This window comes from Thalia democratica, chromosome 1 (genome assembly GCF_965202585.1).
Source record: "Thalia democratica chromosome 1, ktThaDemo2.hap1.1, whole genome shotgun sequence".
Classification (NCBI taxonomy): Eukaryota; Metazoa; Chordata; class Thaliacea; order Salpida; family Salpidae; genus Thalia; species Thalia democratica.
The window spans coordinates 53,904,247-53,920,956 of NC_139165.1; the positions used below are offsets into that span (position 1 = coordinate 53,904,247).

The following is a 16,710-nucleotide window of genomic DNA, read 5'->3' on the forward strand; positions in this document are numbered from 1 at the left end:
AGATTCATAGTTTAAACTAATTATATTTTATAAACCAAAAAACATGTCATTATTTGGATCCTCGTCTACTTCAGGAAGTTGGTTATATACTTTTTATGTTATTTTTATAATTAAAACTTTTTATCATAAGAAAAAATCAGACCAATTAAAAATTAAAATGTTATATTTTTTCTTGCATGGTTAGTAGCTAAAAATAGGTTTTGTAATAAAGTTAATCAAGATTGAATACTGGATAGTTTTAAATAAGCATTTTTTTGTTTCTGTAAATATTATATTTTTAGAAAAAAATACTTTAATAAATAACTAGTTTTCTAGTTTAGGTGTAAGTTTAAATAGAATTATAATTGTTTTAAAAAATTTTAAACTATCTGTTTTTTTTGGCTATATTTAGCAAAGCTGGGTGCCATCATTCAATAAGCATGGTGAATGATAAGTTATTGAATTTTTTTTTAAATATAGTTTTGGAAACAGTTTGCTTAATTTTTAATGCCGTAGATTATTAAATAAAACTAAAAAGACTTATTTGTGTTTTTTTTTTTAATTAATGAAGTTTGTCATTAGCTCATCTCAAAATTACAAAAATTGTTTATAAGTTTAAAATATAAACTTATGCTTAGTTGTTAAAAAAATTTAGATACATTTAGTTTTGGAAAAACAGCAACCACTAGTAGTGGAGGAACTTCTTTGTTTGGATGTGAGTTACATTTTTGAAACTAAATTGTTAAGTATTTGTTTTAATGTCTTTAATTTGTCTTTATAAACCAAATTTACAAATATATAAGTAGTTATATAGTACATGAACTAGATTTTAACTCTGAATGTTAAATTTTTTGACATACTATTTGAATATTTAACTTTTAGAATCTAATTTTTTAGAAATAATAAAGATACAGTTATCATGTACTATTAGTATTTTTGTTTTTTTCCCTAATAGTTGAGAGGAACAAATTATTCAGGCTCAAAACTAAACAGAAAGCTAAAACTAAGCTAGCATTAGTTATTATCAGCAATGAGTTTATACTATAAAAGCTAAGTTTAATTTTAAATTTTTTTTTGTAATAAATTTTTATAATGATAACAAAAAAATAACACATCTCCTTTAACTTTTTTATCATTAATAAATTGATTAAAAAAAAAAAAAAGAAAATGCAAAATTAAACTTAGCTTTTATAATCTATACTGTGAAATGAGTTTATACTATAAAACAGCGTTTCCCAAACTGGGCGGTATTGCCTCTTGGGGGCAATTTTAGTAAATCGGGGGGCAATAACTAGTAAAGGGGCGGATAGGGGAGGGGGAGTTTTTAAAATTTTGGGCAATCATAAAATTTTTAAACTTACATTAGATATTCTTGATTTACAAAAATGATGAAAAGAAAAAAAAAGGTCCTATGTGTTTTTAAATGATAGTTTTTTAAGTAGTCTTGTTGGAGGGGGTTTAATTTATATAATCATTTATATTATATATAGACGTTTAATTTCTTTTAAGTGGGCCATTTGAAAAAAAGTTTAGGAAACCCTGTTATAAAAGCTAATTTTGAATTTTTTATGTTTTTATCAAATCAATTTTACAATGATAAAAAAATAAAGGGAAATGTGTAAAAATTGTCTTAAGTAATTGATTTTAGTTTTAGATGTAAAACTTAAAGATTTTGAATTCAAAAGATTAGAGTTAATGATATTACTTGTACCTTATTCATGGAATCAATTAGAAATATCACTATAAAATTGGAAATTTCTTCTTAACTTTTACAAATATCACACATATCTAGTTTTTAGTTACCTTTAAAAATTTACAAAATTTCAAAACAAAAATTCAAACTCTGGAGGTTCAGAGATTATATAAATGTTATTTTGATGGATCACATGTAAACAAAGTAATGGAGGCATTTCTTTAAATAGTTATCATGTTAGTTTTTGTTTTGTAAAGTTGATGATGTTTAATAATACATGATAATATCTATACCTCTTATTCTTATTATAAATTAAGTATCTATCTTGATTAGAAAAACTAATATTTAGTATGAATAGTTATGTTAAGTATTGTTATGACATTTTATGTTATTTATGACATTTTATGTTAAAATGTCAAGGTAAATTTGAAAAATATACTAAAGTCTTAAAATAAGTTGTACAGTTATTTTGAAGAATAATTTTTATTGCTAAACAAGTCAAGATGATTAAACTAATGAAAAAATTTTTTAGTTATTACTTACCTTAAATTTTTAAAGAAAAGTTAGACATTCTTTTTTTATAAACTGTCATTTTGATATAGAAAGCATTTATTTTATTATTATTTTTTTAAGTTTTAAAGCATCTCTATAATCAAAAATTGTTATCAAAAGTATGTTGTTAAGTAAGTAATGATTACAGAAATAAAAATTAAAACTATTTAATTCAAATTCTTGTAGCACATGCGTTCTTATTTATTAATTTGTTATTAAAACCTAGAACATTTCTAAATTTATTTATTAAAGTTAAAATGTCAAACTTAATGTTTAAGTTATTATAAATTTTCTTGTGTGTTCTTGACAAAATATTGAAAAATACAATGAATAATTGAACTAGATCAAACTCTTAAAAATCTATTTAAGATAAAAATTTAATTTTTACTAGAAAAATATCTTGTTAAACTTTAAAATTATATATTTTTTTTATTTGATGCTGTTATAGACAAGTTACAAAGACAGTTTTATTCCATAAACCTTATAAATTAAAGGTGCTTTAATAACCAGTTATAATATAAAAAATACTAGTTCCGTAATAATAATCTGTAAAGTTTTTGTGTGGTCGTGTAAGTATGTTGTGTTAAATGAGTCAAGGCAAAAGTAAAGTCTGAATATGTTATTTATTTGTAACTATAAACTTTTAACATTTCAGATTTTCAGCTGTTAAAATAAAAAGTTCACTGTATGTTATAATATTATAATTTATTAAAAGAAAACTTTCTAATAAAGTAATTATAACAAACTATTATCTTTCAATTTATCTGTTTTATTACCTTATCATTGATCTCATATATTATTTTATGATTTTTCAGCGTAGATTTATTTTACATATTCTGTATTATTTTTGTCATGGATCTCTTTACCATTTATATTGGTAATATTGTATGTGATTTTATTTTTATAAAGTATAATAATACATTGAAAATTAAATTGTTGAAAAATTGTTAACTATTTTGATACTTTAACTACTTAGTAGTGCAATTCAAAAACGTTTATATAACACATGTAAAAAAAAGTGTATAGATTTAAAAAAAATTTTAAACTAAATAAAAATCTTTATAACTTTTCAGATTTAACTTAATGTTTAAAATGTAAGGAAAGGCTGTTACTTTATAAATCTTGAAATTCTGATAAGTTTTTTAATAAAAACAGAAAAACCTGCCTTTTGCATAGCTATCCATTACATAAATACCACTTTCAAAAAATGTAGTTAGCTTATATTTAAATAAAGTAGAAAAAAAATATTAAAACCCTTTTTTTATTTTAATTTGTTAAATTGTTATACAAACAACTGAAATATTTTTGTTAGCACTACAAGACAGTAAGTTTTAAAAAATAATTATGAAATACAGATATTAAGAGCATAGGGGGGTTCACCTTGATTTTTACAAGTTAGTTTTATTTAGAGTTTTATCTGAGCCATCAGACATTTTTAATCGCTTGAAAAAATTCAAAGTAATTTTTGAGATATGAATCAAAGTCGGTGACCTCAATAGGTTCCTAATGGAAGGTGCAAACTAAAAACGCAAAAAAAGACCATTTAACTAAAAAATTATCTCCTCCTTCATTTTTTAAGCAGTCTTCTTCAAATTTTCACAGAAAGTGTATTATTGAATTTAAAAAAAATTGAATGCAGGAATTTTATAATTTTGAAAAATAAAATTTTTATTAAAAAAAAAGACACCTTTTTTTTTTGTTTTTTTAATAAATTTGTATTTTTTAATATTTTTAAAATTCCAACATTGAAAGTCTTTTAAACTATAAAAGGAACGTTTCCTGAAAGTTTGAGGTCTCTAGCTCAAAAAATGAAGGAGAAGATAGATTTGCAGTCTATATGTTTGTATCGCAAAATTTTTATAAAAACTACAATATCTCAAAAGTTAATTAATATTTGTCAATTCTATAAAAACTGGCTTGTAGTTTGTACTTCAACCTTTCGTATCCAATGTTCAATCCAATGTTATTTTTAGTAAAAAAATGTCGGGTCCCCTATGCCCTTAATTTAACACAGATACAAACCATTACTATCTACTTTTTATTCTTACAATTTTGTATTTATTGTTTTTTCTGTTATTTATTTTGTTTTATGGCTAAATTTTCTATTTTATAAAAGTAAAATTGTGCAAAATCTGTGATTGCATTAAACAATCAGTATAAATATTTGAAGTTTTATATAACTAGAAATATTAATTAAAAAAAATCTAATTTAACCTGAAGTTACACAACTAAAACAACTTGTTCAATTTTAGAAATAATAGTTTAAGTTAAAAATTTTCTAAAAATCTATGCACTAATCATAAAAATGCAAAGTTTTACTTAGTAATGTGCATGTGAGGTATTTTTCTCTTTTATCAGCTATTTAAAAAAAAAAAAAATATATATATTAACGAACGTAAATTCAAATATTTTACTGTTTTATCTATTTTAAAATTGCAGCTTCTTCCAAACCAGCTGCAACAACAAATTTATTTGGATCCTCAGGTATTATTTTAATTTATTTTTTAGTCTTTAATCAAAAATCACTTTAATAATTTGACATCTAACTTAAAATTCGAACTTTTATTAAATATAAGTTTCTGAGACAAAATAAGTTGTTAGAACCTGTTTTAAGTTACTTAAAACTATTAAGTTTTAGAAAATTTACAAATAGTACATATTGTTTAAAGTTTTCACAAAAAAAGTTTAGTTAAATCAAAGTATTTAAACTTTGATTTAGAACTTTCAATATATATGCTCTTATATGTGCATCTCAATACAGGATTTTATCTTTTAGTAAGTAGTTTAATAATTAAAATATAAGTTTTTATGAATTAATTTTTTTTTTTGCTAAAGATGATTTGCAATTAAAAGCTATAGGTTAACATTAAATTTTTACTTTGAAAAATTAGGCTTTGGAGCTAAAAGTACAGCATCTTCCACTGGTGGACTGTTTGGATCTACAGGTTTTATTTTTGATTTAATCTAATGTTATTCTGGAATAAATTGAAGTACTAAAAATTAAATTATTTTAATAAGCCTGAGTTGAAAAAAATATTTTCTAAAATCATGTTATATAGTTCAAGTTGTTTTCAAAAACATAAAAAAATATAAATAATTTTAACTAAATACCATAATAAAGTGCTTATTTAGTAGTTTGGATATAGTGTTTTGATACTTATTTTCCCGATATTTTTTAAAGAAATTTATTAAAACAAGTTAATTATTTAAGAAAATTTAATATCCGTAATAAATTTATTAAGATCTGTCTTTATTAAAGAAAATCTTGAAATGCGGACACAACAGTTTTGAAGTATGAAATAGTTTTTATTTGTTACATCAAAATGTTGTATGCTAATATTTTAGCATAGATAACTAATTTACAATTAAATTACTTAATACTTCTTGTTAAAGAAACAAATTCAATGTCAAACCCGTTATTTAGGTGCAATCTTCTTATTTATAATAAGCTCATTTTTTTTAATGGTTATTAACTTGTGTTTTTTATCCATTTTGAATATAGTATTTTAATAAAGCCTGTAAAAATATAATATGAGTGTCATTTCTTTTTACTGTAAGCATGCTTTAATTACTTTAGTAAAATATTTTATTGCATACTTTAAATTAAATTTTATTTTAAAAATTAAATCAGCATTCTAATATTAATGATTCAAAAAAGGTTTTGGAGCAAAAACAACCACAACTACAGCTAGTGGAGGCCTTTTTGGAAATACTACAGGTAAAAAAACTTATTGTGAAATATGCCAGGTTTGTACTTATACTAGTAATCTTTGAAATTTTACCTTGAAAATTCTAAAAGTTATTAGAAAACTTTTTGTCAGTTTGATAAGTAAATTAGTTTGAATTCTTAAGTTTCTTGGATTTTCCTGTTAAGAAAAAATAAAAACTTTATGAGCATAGGGAATAAAGAAATTTTTTTATTGAAATTATTATTTGATCATAAATGAGAACTGAAAGTATAATTTCTAAACCATTTTATAGACTATGAACATTTTTATTTGGTTATGAAATTAGTTATATTAAAAAATCTCTGATTTAAATCTTTAGACTGCAGTTTTTCATCGTCAATTTTCTCAAAAATCTAAAAATTCACTAGAAGTCTATCTTATTTTTTTTGAAATCTAAAAAAAAATTAAGAAGAAATTAAAAAGTGAAAAATCAAATCAACTGTGTTTGTACCAAGTACAATATCTTTTACAGATACTGTAGAGCAGTTAATGTGCAAAACGCAGTCTGTCAGCTGCAAATTCTAGGCGCTTCTAATTTGCTAAAATTTTACTTAACTTAGTTTTAAGTTTTAATTAAATCTTTTTTTACGTTTTACATGCTAAATTTTTCGTTACTTCTGTTAGGGAAAAGGTAAAAACTATAAGTAACAATATGAGTAAAAACTATGAGTAAAATTGGTTAGAGAAAGGGGTTTAGATGTTATATATGTACTGCTGTATTATTACTTTTTACCTCATTAGCATATTTTTATCAATGAAAAAATCTTATCACTGCAGCCTACCCAAACGCAGTAAATAAATAAAGTATTTACATACAATTTTTTTTTTTAATAAGAAGTCAATGTAAAAAAATATGTTTGCTTAAATTAAATTTTTACATATAATTATATACTTTTATATATTTATATTATTGTTACATAGAACAAATATGTTATTAAGGTTTTGGTGCGAAAACCACTACAACAAGTGCATCAAGTGGAGGTTTATTTGGAGGCACATCTGCTTTTGGACAGAAGTCGAGTACAACGGCTGGTACTGGACTATTTGGCCAAACTTCAACATCCGGAGGCCTGTTTGGGTCAAAAACTTCTAGTTCCGGTAGCACGAGCTTGTTTGGTACTGGATCTAGTAGTTAGTAATAATTTTATATAAAAATTTTGGTTTCTATAAAGTAGATTTAATTATTTGCATTTAGACTTTTAGTGTCTCAATTTTTTTCACTCTTGAAACTTTGCATTGTTTTGTAGTAGTGTAGCATTTACTTTTAACTATTGTGGTTAAGCATAGTTGAAGTACACAAAAAATAGGCCTGTAATTAAATTACGCGAAACTTCTTTATTATAGAACAGGGGTCGGCAGGCAGTTGGTGGTCGCGGGCCAAATTTCAAGTTTCCAAAGTCTTCGCGGGCCACAGTTTTAGTTTTAGTGACATTTGAATAATGTTTTGGTTTTAGTTTTAGTCACAATTAAAGAAAGGTTTTTTTTCACCTTATTATTTTAAATGACTTTTAGCTATACATGGAATGCCTATTTAAATTAATATCTATTAGAATAGAATTTACATTGACTAATATACTTTAGTGTTAATAAACTATGTTCTTTTATAAGCACTTAATAATTTAAACTTAATGTTAATACTTTTGTATTTTTACTTACAACCTAACTATCTATAAAAACCTAACTTTAAAGACAATTTATGGGTTACTTTTATACATTTGTTATATTATCAACCCTCTTTTCATATTTCTAAGAATATTTACTTCAAAAAAAGTTTTTGCGTGTTAAATAATTTACACTCATTAAAAAATTTATTAATTAGTTAACTTAATAAAATTAATACCTGTTTGTATTCCAGAAAGCTAAAACAAACTCTTTAACATAATTTATTCTCGAAAATTTCAATAAAATATCTTATTAGTAATTAGTATTTTACATGGTTGCCACTTAAAAAGCAAAAATGTCTGAGTTGTATCAAACCAGCCTAAGTTTATTAAAAGTTGAAAAAGCTAAAAAATAGTTGTTAATTAAGCTTAAGTACCTAGTTAAAATATCATCATTATCAAAAAGTACACAAAATGTAAGAAAACAAGAAAAAATTACAATTAGTAAACTACACTACAGTCATAAAAACTATTCTGAGAATTGAAAGATTTCTTTAAAGTGTTTGAAATAAAAGTTTCACACACACCTGAGTTTTCAACTTTTAAAATAGCCTGTTTGTGTAGCAACCCAGTTAAAATAAAGTTCACAACATAAAGAAATAACGAAGGTTATTAATAATATATAAATTACATACCAAAAATATATAAGTCAACTGGAATGGAAAATTAAGATTCTTAAACAAATTTAACAAAAGTATAAAATTCTATTGAGTCATTAGCAAAGTAGAAAAACTTGTTTTTTATTAAGCATTTTAGCAATTCTTTATCTGAAATAAGAATATTGCATTTAAAAGTAGTAATTGTAAAGTATAAGACGAGCTACAAGAAAAAAAAAAGTTAGTTAGAAGTTATTGCGAGAAACGATAAAAAAAAAACACCAAAGTCAGTTCTCCAACAAAGCACATGATTATCTTCAGTAAATACAGAATGATCAGAAAAATTGTAAAGGCAAGGTATAAAGTAGCAAAACTTATTACTTAAAATTAGATGCTGTTTATAATTGAAAACTTTTCTAAAGAATTTATTGTAACAGTACTGTAATGAAAAGCTTTTGTTTATTTCTTCAATGACAACTAGAAGTCATGTTTAGGAAATGCGTTAAGGTTATAGCCGCATAAATCAAATTAGTACTTTAATCAATCTGTTAACATGAGACTACTTATAAAAAAAAACTATTGCTCATCTGAGATTTTTTATTAGAGATGTTTTTACTAACTTTGACATTTTAGTAGAGTTTCTTGGTTTAGTTTCAAAGCGATGCACAACAAACGGTGAAATTTTACAAGTAAAGGTGCAATGCACCAAAACAAAGTTTTTAGAAGTACAATTCCTTCTTTTATTTTTATTAAAAGTTTAATTAAAGTTGAATAAAATGTCTTAACAAATATATAATATTAGAAAATACTGTTAAGCTACTTTTATATATTTTTCAATAGAAAGATATTTATTTGGTAAGTTTTTTGTGTCAAATCGAAATTTTATTTCTTTACATGTAAAAATTGTTTGAAATTCCAGGTTTTTCAAAAATTCTAAAATTAAAGTTTTTTTTCAGAATTATTAAGCATAAATTTTCAAATTCAAAACTTTTCCTGGTTCAAGTTTTTTGGCTGATTGTTCACACTTAAATGTACACAACAATATAAATATTATTTTGAATTTTATTAGCTGCAAGACTTAAAATTTAACATACATTATAGCTCAAACTAACACTGTTGATTGAGCAAAACATACATCATAAGTTTAATCTGCACTTTTTCAAGCAAAGAAGCCAGTCTGAGTCAACAAAATATTCCTGATATTTTTGTATACAAAAAGCAAAACCAAAATTATAGTTATAGCCAAAAACTTAAAAAGTGACTTAGTTGGCCTGAGATTTAAAGTCTTCAAATAGTGATAGTCTGAGTGTTTGGCAATTTTTAGTTGTTTATTTGCTTGAACTTGAACTATTTTGATTAACAATGTACAAACTTAATTAACTTACCATCCCTAAATCTAGTTTATGTTAAATAGGTAGCTTCAAAAAACAGCAGTTGTGTGTATTGATATGCAAGGCATAAAAATTAACTAAGTTTGAGAAAAAAAAATGTTTGAAAAATTAAAATGTATAACTAACAAAAATATATATTGTTTTAAATGTGTGTGTACAATTTAGATATTACATGTACAAAAACAATGTTAGAAAATTACGCATAAACTAAACTTTAACTAACTAAAGTATTAAATAAAAAGTGGTTTGAAATATGAGCATCTTTTTAAGTTGGTGTGCATAGAAATTAATTTAAAGTGCAAAGAAAACTTTTAAAGAATTAAAATGTGTCAAAACTAAAATCAAATAAACCTTATTTCTTATTACTATGTTATGCTAAATGTTTTTACCCTAAAATGTAACACTTACAAATAAAAAATCTATAAACGAAATTAAGGTATAAAAAATATTGAAAAAGAATATCTAAGCTATAAAGAAATGACACTTTAGTTAATTACTGTGCATTACTGTTGTACAAAATGGAAAACATTTGCATTTAGTTTGTTTAATAAATAGGTTTTATATATCTAACTTATTAAATCCAAGCACTCTTTTTTCAGATAATTACTTGCTGTTGTAAAAAAGAAGTTATTATGAAACTGAGAAAAATATCCTGTTAGAATGCTAACCTGTCTTTTTCACATTTTTAAACTAAAGCAGTAATTTCTTCTAATTATTTTCAAATATTATAAAGAGACTTAAAACCAAACTAATCAAATTAAATCAAATTACCAAAAATTTAACTTGAAATATATTTTTGCTCAGCGGGCCACATTTACATACTCGCGGGCCACAAATTTTTTTTTCGCGGGCCGCATTCCATTCAAAAAATTAACATGCTCGCGGGCCGCAGATTTACCCTTCGCGGGCCGCAATTGGCCCGCGGGCCGCAGTTTGCCGACCCCTGTTATAGAACAAGATATATTATTACATATCGAAAAGTATTTAATGTTTATGAATTAAATTTCTTAGTGTAGTTCAATTTTTTAGCTTTTTAAAATTTTCAATAAATGATTTAAAGCAACAGGTGTATTTATACCTTGTGGAAAAAACTTTGATTGGAAAATTTAAGCTATTTAATTAGTAACAATGGTTTAATGTGTCTAAAATGTATTTATTTTTAGTGTTCAACTCAAAGCCTTCTGGTGGTTTGTTTGGAAATACGACAACTACAACTGGAGGTAGTTTTTTATTTAGTTACTTAATGATTTTATAATAATAATAAAACAGACTTAAATTTGAACCCCTTGCTTCTTTTTTATGAGTTTTTTATTCTATAAAACTAAACATTGTAGTATAGTATGGTTTATTTCAGTATAAATTCCTTATTTCAAAAGCTCTTATATATTTGCTAGAATAAATGGACTAAGTTCTAATAGAGTTTCAGTTTTTCAAGTTTTATATAAACATTTTTAAATTGAATGTGTTGAACACTAATTTTTGTCAAGACTTATGGATCCGTTTATACCTTTTAACTTGAACCACACTGATTTATTTGTGTTTAAAGATTATGACTAGTTTTGATGAAAGTATTACTAATGATAATAAGTAAGTGTAAAATTAAAGTTATTTTACATTTCCAGGCTTTGGTCAAACTTCAACTACAAACCAACAACAAAATAATGGTAAGTAAATATAAACACAAATTTAACTAGAAATGGTTTGATTTTATCTTTTGTTTTTATTTAAATACTTATTTGATGCTACTTAATCAATTTAACTATTATACTTAATTGTATTATTAGCTTTAGGTATAAACTAACTGTAAATCAGTAAGTTGATAAAAAATTAAAAAGTTTTTAACATATATATTTTTTTTAATTTAAGGATCTTTTATTGTAATACTAAAATTTATAGTGTAAGTTACCTTATATAATTTATAACTTATTGCAAAAAGTTAGTTATTCAATAAAGTTTAAAGCATAATTTTGTAGTTTTATTCTTATATGGTTTATTACGTTGATTTGCTATTGAACTTATCTTTTAAAAGTTTATTTTTAATAATTATATTGTTATTAAAGAATTAAAAAAAAGTTTTTTGTGATCAGATAAAGCAGTAGAACTTCACTCAACGCTGCAAGCAATTAGTACACCAGTTCTTTTCAATGACAAAGAAAAGGACAAGATAATTGCTTCATGGAATCAGCTGCAGGCCTTTTGGGGAAATGGCCGTGGCTTTTACAAGCAAGATGGCAGCCATGTAACATTTGTACCTGATTCATATTTCTGTCGTTTCAAAGTTAGTATATACATTTTATAAGTTTTCATTTGTTATAATTAAGGCCATAGGGGGGGGGGGGTAGAAGCCATTTTTTGACCAAAAATAACATATAGACTTATATTATAGTAAATTTCATAATCTTTCAGATGCTTTTTTTAGATTTTAAAAATATTAAGTAACTTTTTTTTTTATGACCGGTTATATAAAGGGTTGTCTTTATAAAGGGTAACTTTAAAGCCGTTTTTCTCGAGTTTTTAAAAACGGGCTTTAAAATCTATCTTCTCCTTCATTTTCAAGGAATCTTCTTCAAATTTTCAGGAAATGTTCCTTACATTATGAGAAAAAGTCGTTATTTGTGAATTTTAATAATTTTAAAAAATAAAAATTTGATGACAAAAAAAAAAGTGATTTTTTATCAATTTTTTTTTTTTTCCAAAAAAAAGTATTTTTACTTGAAATTTTTTAAAGTCACAAATAACGTTTTTTTGTTATTGCATAAAGAATAGACTGTGAAAGTTTAAAGAAGATTGCTTAAAAAATGAAGGAGGAGATAGATTTTGAATGCATTAGTGTTTTTTCGCCGTTTTAGTTTTTCCTTCCCCATAAGGAACCTGTTATGCGGCCCGACTTTGGCCGGTCATATCTCAAAAACTAATTCGAATTTTTAAAAACGGTAAAAAGCAACGTGAAGCTTAGTAAAAACTCTATAAAATAAGATCAACTTGTAAAAAAACATGGCCTACCCCCTCCCTATGGCCTTAATCGATTTTTTTTGGCTACTTTCCAATTCGATAAATTAGTTTTTTTAAGATATAATTTCAGGCTTATATACATTTAAAACAGTATAATTTTGGTTTTAAAGTTTAAAGGTAAAATATATATTTTAGGTGTTTTAGTTTGTATTTTATGTAGATTTTTTATGTAAAAGTTTTTTTTTTATAGTTAAAACTTATTGGTTGATATAAAATTGTGGTGTACCTAAGTCTATTTTTTTAGTGATTAAGGGATAAGTTTGTTTACTTCTTTATATCTAACTTAAACATTTTGAAGGTTTTTTAAACTTATTTTAATGTAAGAAATAAAAAAGTTTGACTCTTGAAACGAAATGGTACTTCTTTTTAAAAAAAAATTAAGTGGTTGCAAATTGTTGATGCGCTTTTTTTATTTGTCTTTTCAAATATAAACCTATTTTCAAACCTGTTTAATATAGCGTCTTATTAAATAATACTGTTAAGACGAGTCTTTATACAAAGTGTTTTTATAAACTATATGTTATAATTGTTTGCACAATCGCGGTTGTTTTGTGTTCAGAAATTTTTGTTTTTTCGATCATCCATTTCAGACACCCAGTAAACAACTTTAAATTTTTATACAATTATTGTATTAACAGTTTTAAGATGATTAGTTTTTTTTATAGCATTTATGGTTAAATTAAATTATATGTAATACGTGTAAATGTATACTCTGTTATCTTCAAGTAAGCAAAAAGTTAGTAACCTCAATAGAAAAAATAAGTTGGGTTGAGATGCTACTATCTTGACATTTTATCAAGATTTGTCAAATAATTATATAAAGCAAAATATTCAAAAAATATTACGAAAAGTTAAGATTATAAGAGAAAAGAAGCAAAATTTACTAAAATATGTGTTTATTTATATGTTAAGCACCTTATAAAACTGTTTAGTATATTGTGTTTTATCAGTAATTTTATTAAAAGGTATAATTATAGGCAGTTGGATACAGTTTAATGCCGCAGTCATCAGATGAGCAGGGATTAGTCGCTCTTGTTTGTAAGAAAAAATTAGAAGAAATGACGAAGGTCGGTGAGAAGAATATTCAACAAGCCATTCACAAAATACTCGGTGGCCAAAACAACATTCAGGTTTTATTAGATAGTAACAAAAATGTTATATTTTATCGTCAGATTGATATCTTTGAAACTAATAAACTGTGTAGTAGTAAACAATTTTGCTTTTTAACAACTTTTTATAATTTGAACAGGTAAACTTGCAATCAATTCAGGGGGTTCCCAATGACAAATGCGAACTGACCATTTTCGTTGTGGAGCACTCAAGCGTAACTGGAGTGAGCAGCAGGCGAGTTCTGTCTTCTGATCTTCACGCATTTTTGACGTCACAAAATATAAAGAAACAACTGGAGCAGCAGCTGATGGTGGAACAAGTCAATCCCAAGTTGAAAATGACCTCTCAGCAAATAAACCGAATTCTTGCGCAACCACCAGCAGGTTATTTTTATACTTGGGACTTCGCTTATGTTAATACTAATATCAGCTAAATAAAAGTTATCACCTTCTGAGTTTACCTTATTTTGTTTTAACTGGTTTACTAGACGAAAAATTTAAGATGTTACATAATTTTTAATTAATTTAATTATGTTTTGTAAAGTACAACGTGTTTTATCTGCTTAATAAATGGAATTACTGTACTTTGCTTTCTAAAATTTCAATTTTTTCTTTTTAAATCAACTTTTTTTTTGTATTTAACACAAAACTTCTTAATAGATGCGACTTTATGCAAGTTACGTTTACAGATTATTTAAGTTCCGTTATCAATCGCTTGTTTAGCGAACTTAAATGTTAGGCTATTATGTGAACACATAAGTATCTCATGCTTTTCTAAACCATCTTGCTATCAATAGGTATAGACCCGATAGTTTGGGATCAAGCTAAAAAGGACAACCCAGATCCAGAGAATATGATTTGTGTGCCGATGCTTGGTTTCAACAATTTAAACAGCCGACTCAAGCTACAACAAATTATGAGCAAACAGCAGCACTCCAGACTCGATGTTAGTTGACTTGTATTTAAAATTGCGCAAGACGAGTTAAGTGTTCACGATTAGGGATTTGCATATATAATTTGAGTGTTTCTAATTTTTTTGCCAATACTTTGTCTTTTGGTAATACTTGTTAAGGTCTGTTGTAGAAAAAAAAATCCTTTTTAGTTAATTATCTATGTTATCTTGTTACGTGCTTATTATATTTTTTCTTCTTTCAGCATTGACTCAAGGCGTTGTTTTTAATTAGTTTAGTCATTTAAACGTATTCAATAAAGTAAGCATTATATATATATATTAATCGGCGATTTACACGCTATAAAGAATTCTTCAATGTATATTCAATACCAATTAAAAAAAAACTCAAGTAGACTATTTACAAATATTGTAGTTAAAGATCAAAGTATTGATATTATATACACTATGCAGATTACTGATGAAATGCTAATGTTGATTGATTTATTATGGTAATGTTAGCACTAATATTGAAATGATTGCCAAAACTCTATTTTGATTTATAATAAGAGTTATATATTATATTAATACACTTGAAGTAAAATAAATGAAGAACAGTTATATTCTATTAACCCATTACTTATTAAAACAATAAAAGCTTGTTAAATTACTGTAAAAGTTTATAAGTTAATTTAAAACACCTAAATAATTTTATTATTAAATAGATCATGAGCGAAGGACTTGAAAAGGCTAGAAATGAAATGACGAACACTCAAGCAAAAATAGAGCTGTACAGAAGAAAGTTGCACGAATTATCCCACAGGCTGTTGCAGGTAACAACTTTTATACACTTGGTGAATTGTAACACTTTATGAGTAGCATATTTATATAATAAAAATTATCTACAAATTAGGTAGTGATCATGCAAGAAATTGTGCGCAAAAGTGGCCTTGCTATTCAACCAGAAGAAGATGTTTTGAGAGTGAATTTGGATAAAATTATGAAACAACTTAATAATCCTATGCAGTACAAAGTATGTTAAAGTAGTATTTTTAGTTTCGGCAAGTATTTAATTTTTTTTTCTAGTCACATATATTTTTTGAAATGATATTTTAAGATTAATATTATGAATTGTTACTGTATTATGAATTGTTACTGTATGTTTTTGTTCTTTTCTTTTGTGTAAAGAAAATACAAGACAAGTTTACTTATACAGATTCCAACGTTTAATTTTTCTTGAGAAATTGTGATTTAAAATATTTGTTTATAATAAGATACTTTCAAATGTTTTTCGTTTTTAAGTAAAATATTTTAATTTAGTGATAATAGGATTTGATTTTCTTTCAACTTATGTTAGACTTTGTGCCTACAATGCCTACAAGTTAAATTTAAGTTTAATCGTTTTTTAGCTAAGCAGCTTTTCTAAAATTTTTAAAGTCGCCTGTAAATATTTAAAACACATTGCAATATATAAAAATAAACTATTAACTTCAAAGGGTCGGTTAAACGAGTTGTTGTCGCAAACTCGCATGCATCACTACCAACAAACCACCTCGTTGAACGGACACAATCTTCTCGATAACGACACTTTAAATGACATCGGTGCACATCTCAAAAAACAGCAGGAAGGTTAGTTACACGGTTTGCTTATATTTGTTTGTTAAATATCTTTTGTATATAAACTGAACATACTTCACAGGACTGAATGCTTTAGTTTCGATTTTAAAACAAGATTTCGTTGATCTCAACACCATTGAAAAACATTTAAAAAGCGAGCCAATAAGAAATGAAAATTACCCATACAACAGATGATAATTCATTTGTTTTTGAGTTTTTTGTAGGAAATGTCTTGTGTATGCTAACTTTAGCCTTAATTTAAAGACAATTAGTTAAAAAACACTCAAAACAGATTAAAGTATTTGCTTAAATCATGCTTATAGTATGTTTTTTGTACCTAAGACTTAAATATTAAACTGGTTTTTGTATAATTCTTATTTTTTGATTGACTAATGTTTTTATTAAAGAAAACTGTTAATTTAGAATAACATATAGGTTTTATAGCAGCTGGGTACTTTTAAATATTAAAAAATAATTTTATTT

The 16,710-nt window shown here is 24.9% G+C and overlaps 1 protein-coding gene across 1 annotated transcript; it reads left to right on the forward strand.

Annotated features, from left to right (window-relative positions):
• LOC145830083 (nuclear pore complex protein Nup54-like) lies at window positions 1-16,710 on the forward strand. The gene is made up of 16 exons (XM_082937976.1): window positions 1-77; window positions 635-694; window positions 4,664-4,708; window positions 5,116-5,169; window positions 5,883-5,942; window positions 6,892-7,083; window positions 10,764-10,820; window positions 11,223-11,264; window positions 11,688-11,878; window positions 13,590-13,742; window positions 13,862-14,105; window positions 14,519-14,667; window positions 15,336-15,443; window positions 15,524-15,643; window positions 16,107-16,239; window positions 16,310-16,710. The coding sequence occupies exons 1-16, from the start codon at window positions 44-46 to the stop codon at window positions 16,420-16,422; spliced, it is 1,755 nt and encodes a 584-aa protein (XP_082794102.1). The 5' UTR covers window positions 1-43; the 3' UTR covers window positions 16,423-16,710.

Coding starts and splice junctions, on each gene's coding strand:
- LOC145830083 (XM_082937976.1), top strand. CDS start 44: ATGTCATTATTTGGATCCTCGTCTACTTCAGGAA. Junction 10,821..11,222: donor TACGACAACTACAACTGGAG/GTAGTTTTTTAT, acceptor TTACATTTCCAG/GCTTTGGTCAAACTTCAACT. Junction 15,444..15,523: donor TATCCCACAGGCTGTTGCAG/GTAACAACTTTT, acceptor TCTACAAATTAG/GTAGTGATCATGCAAGAAAT.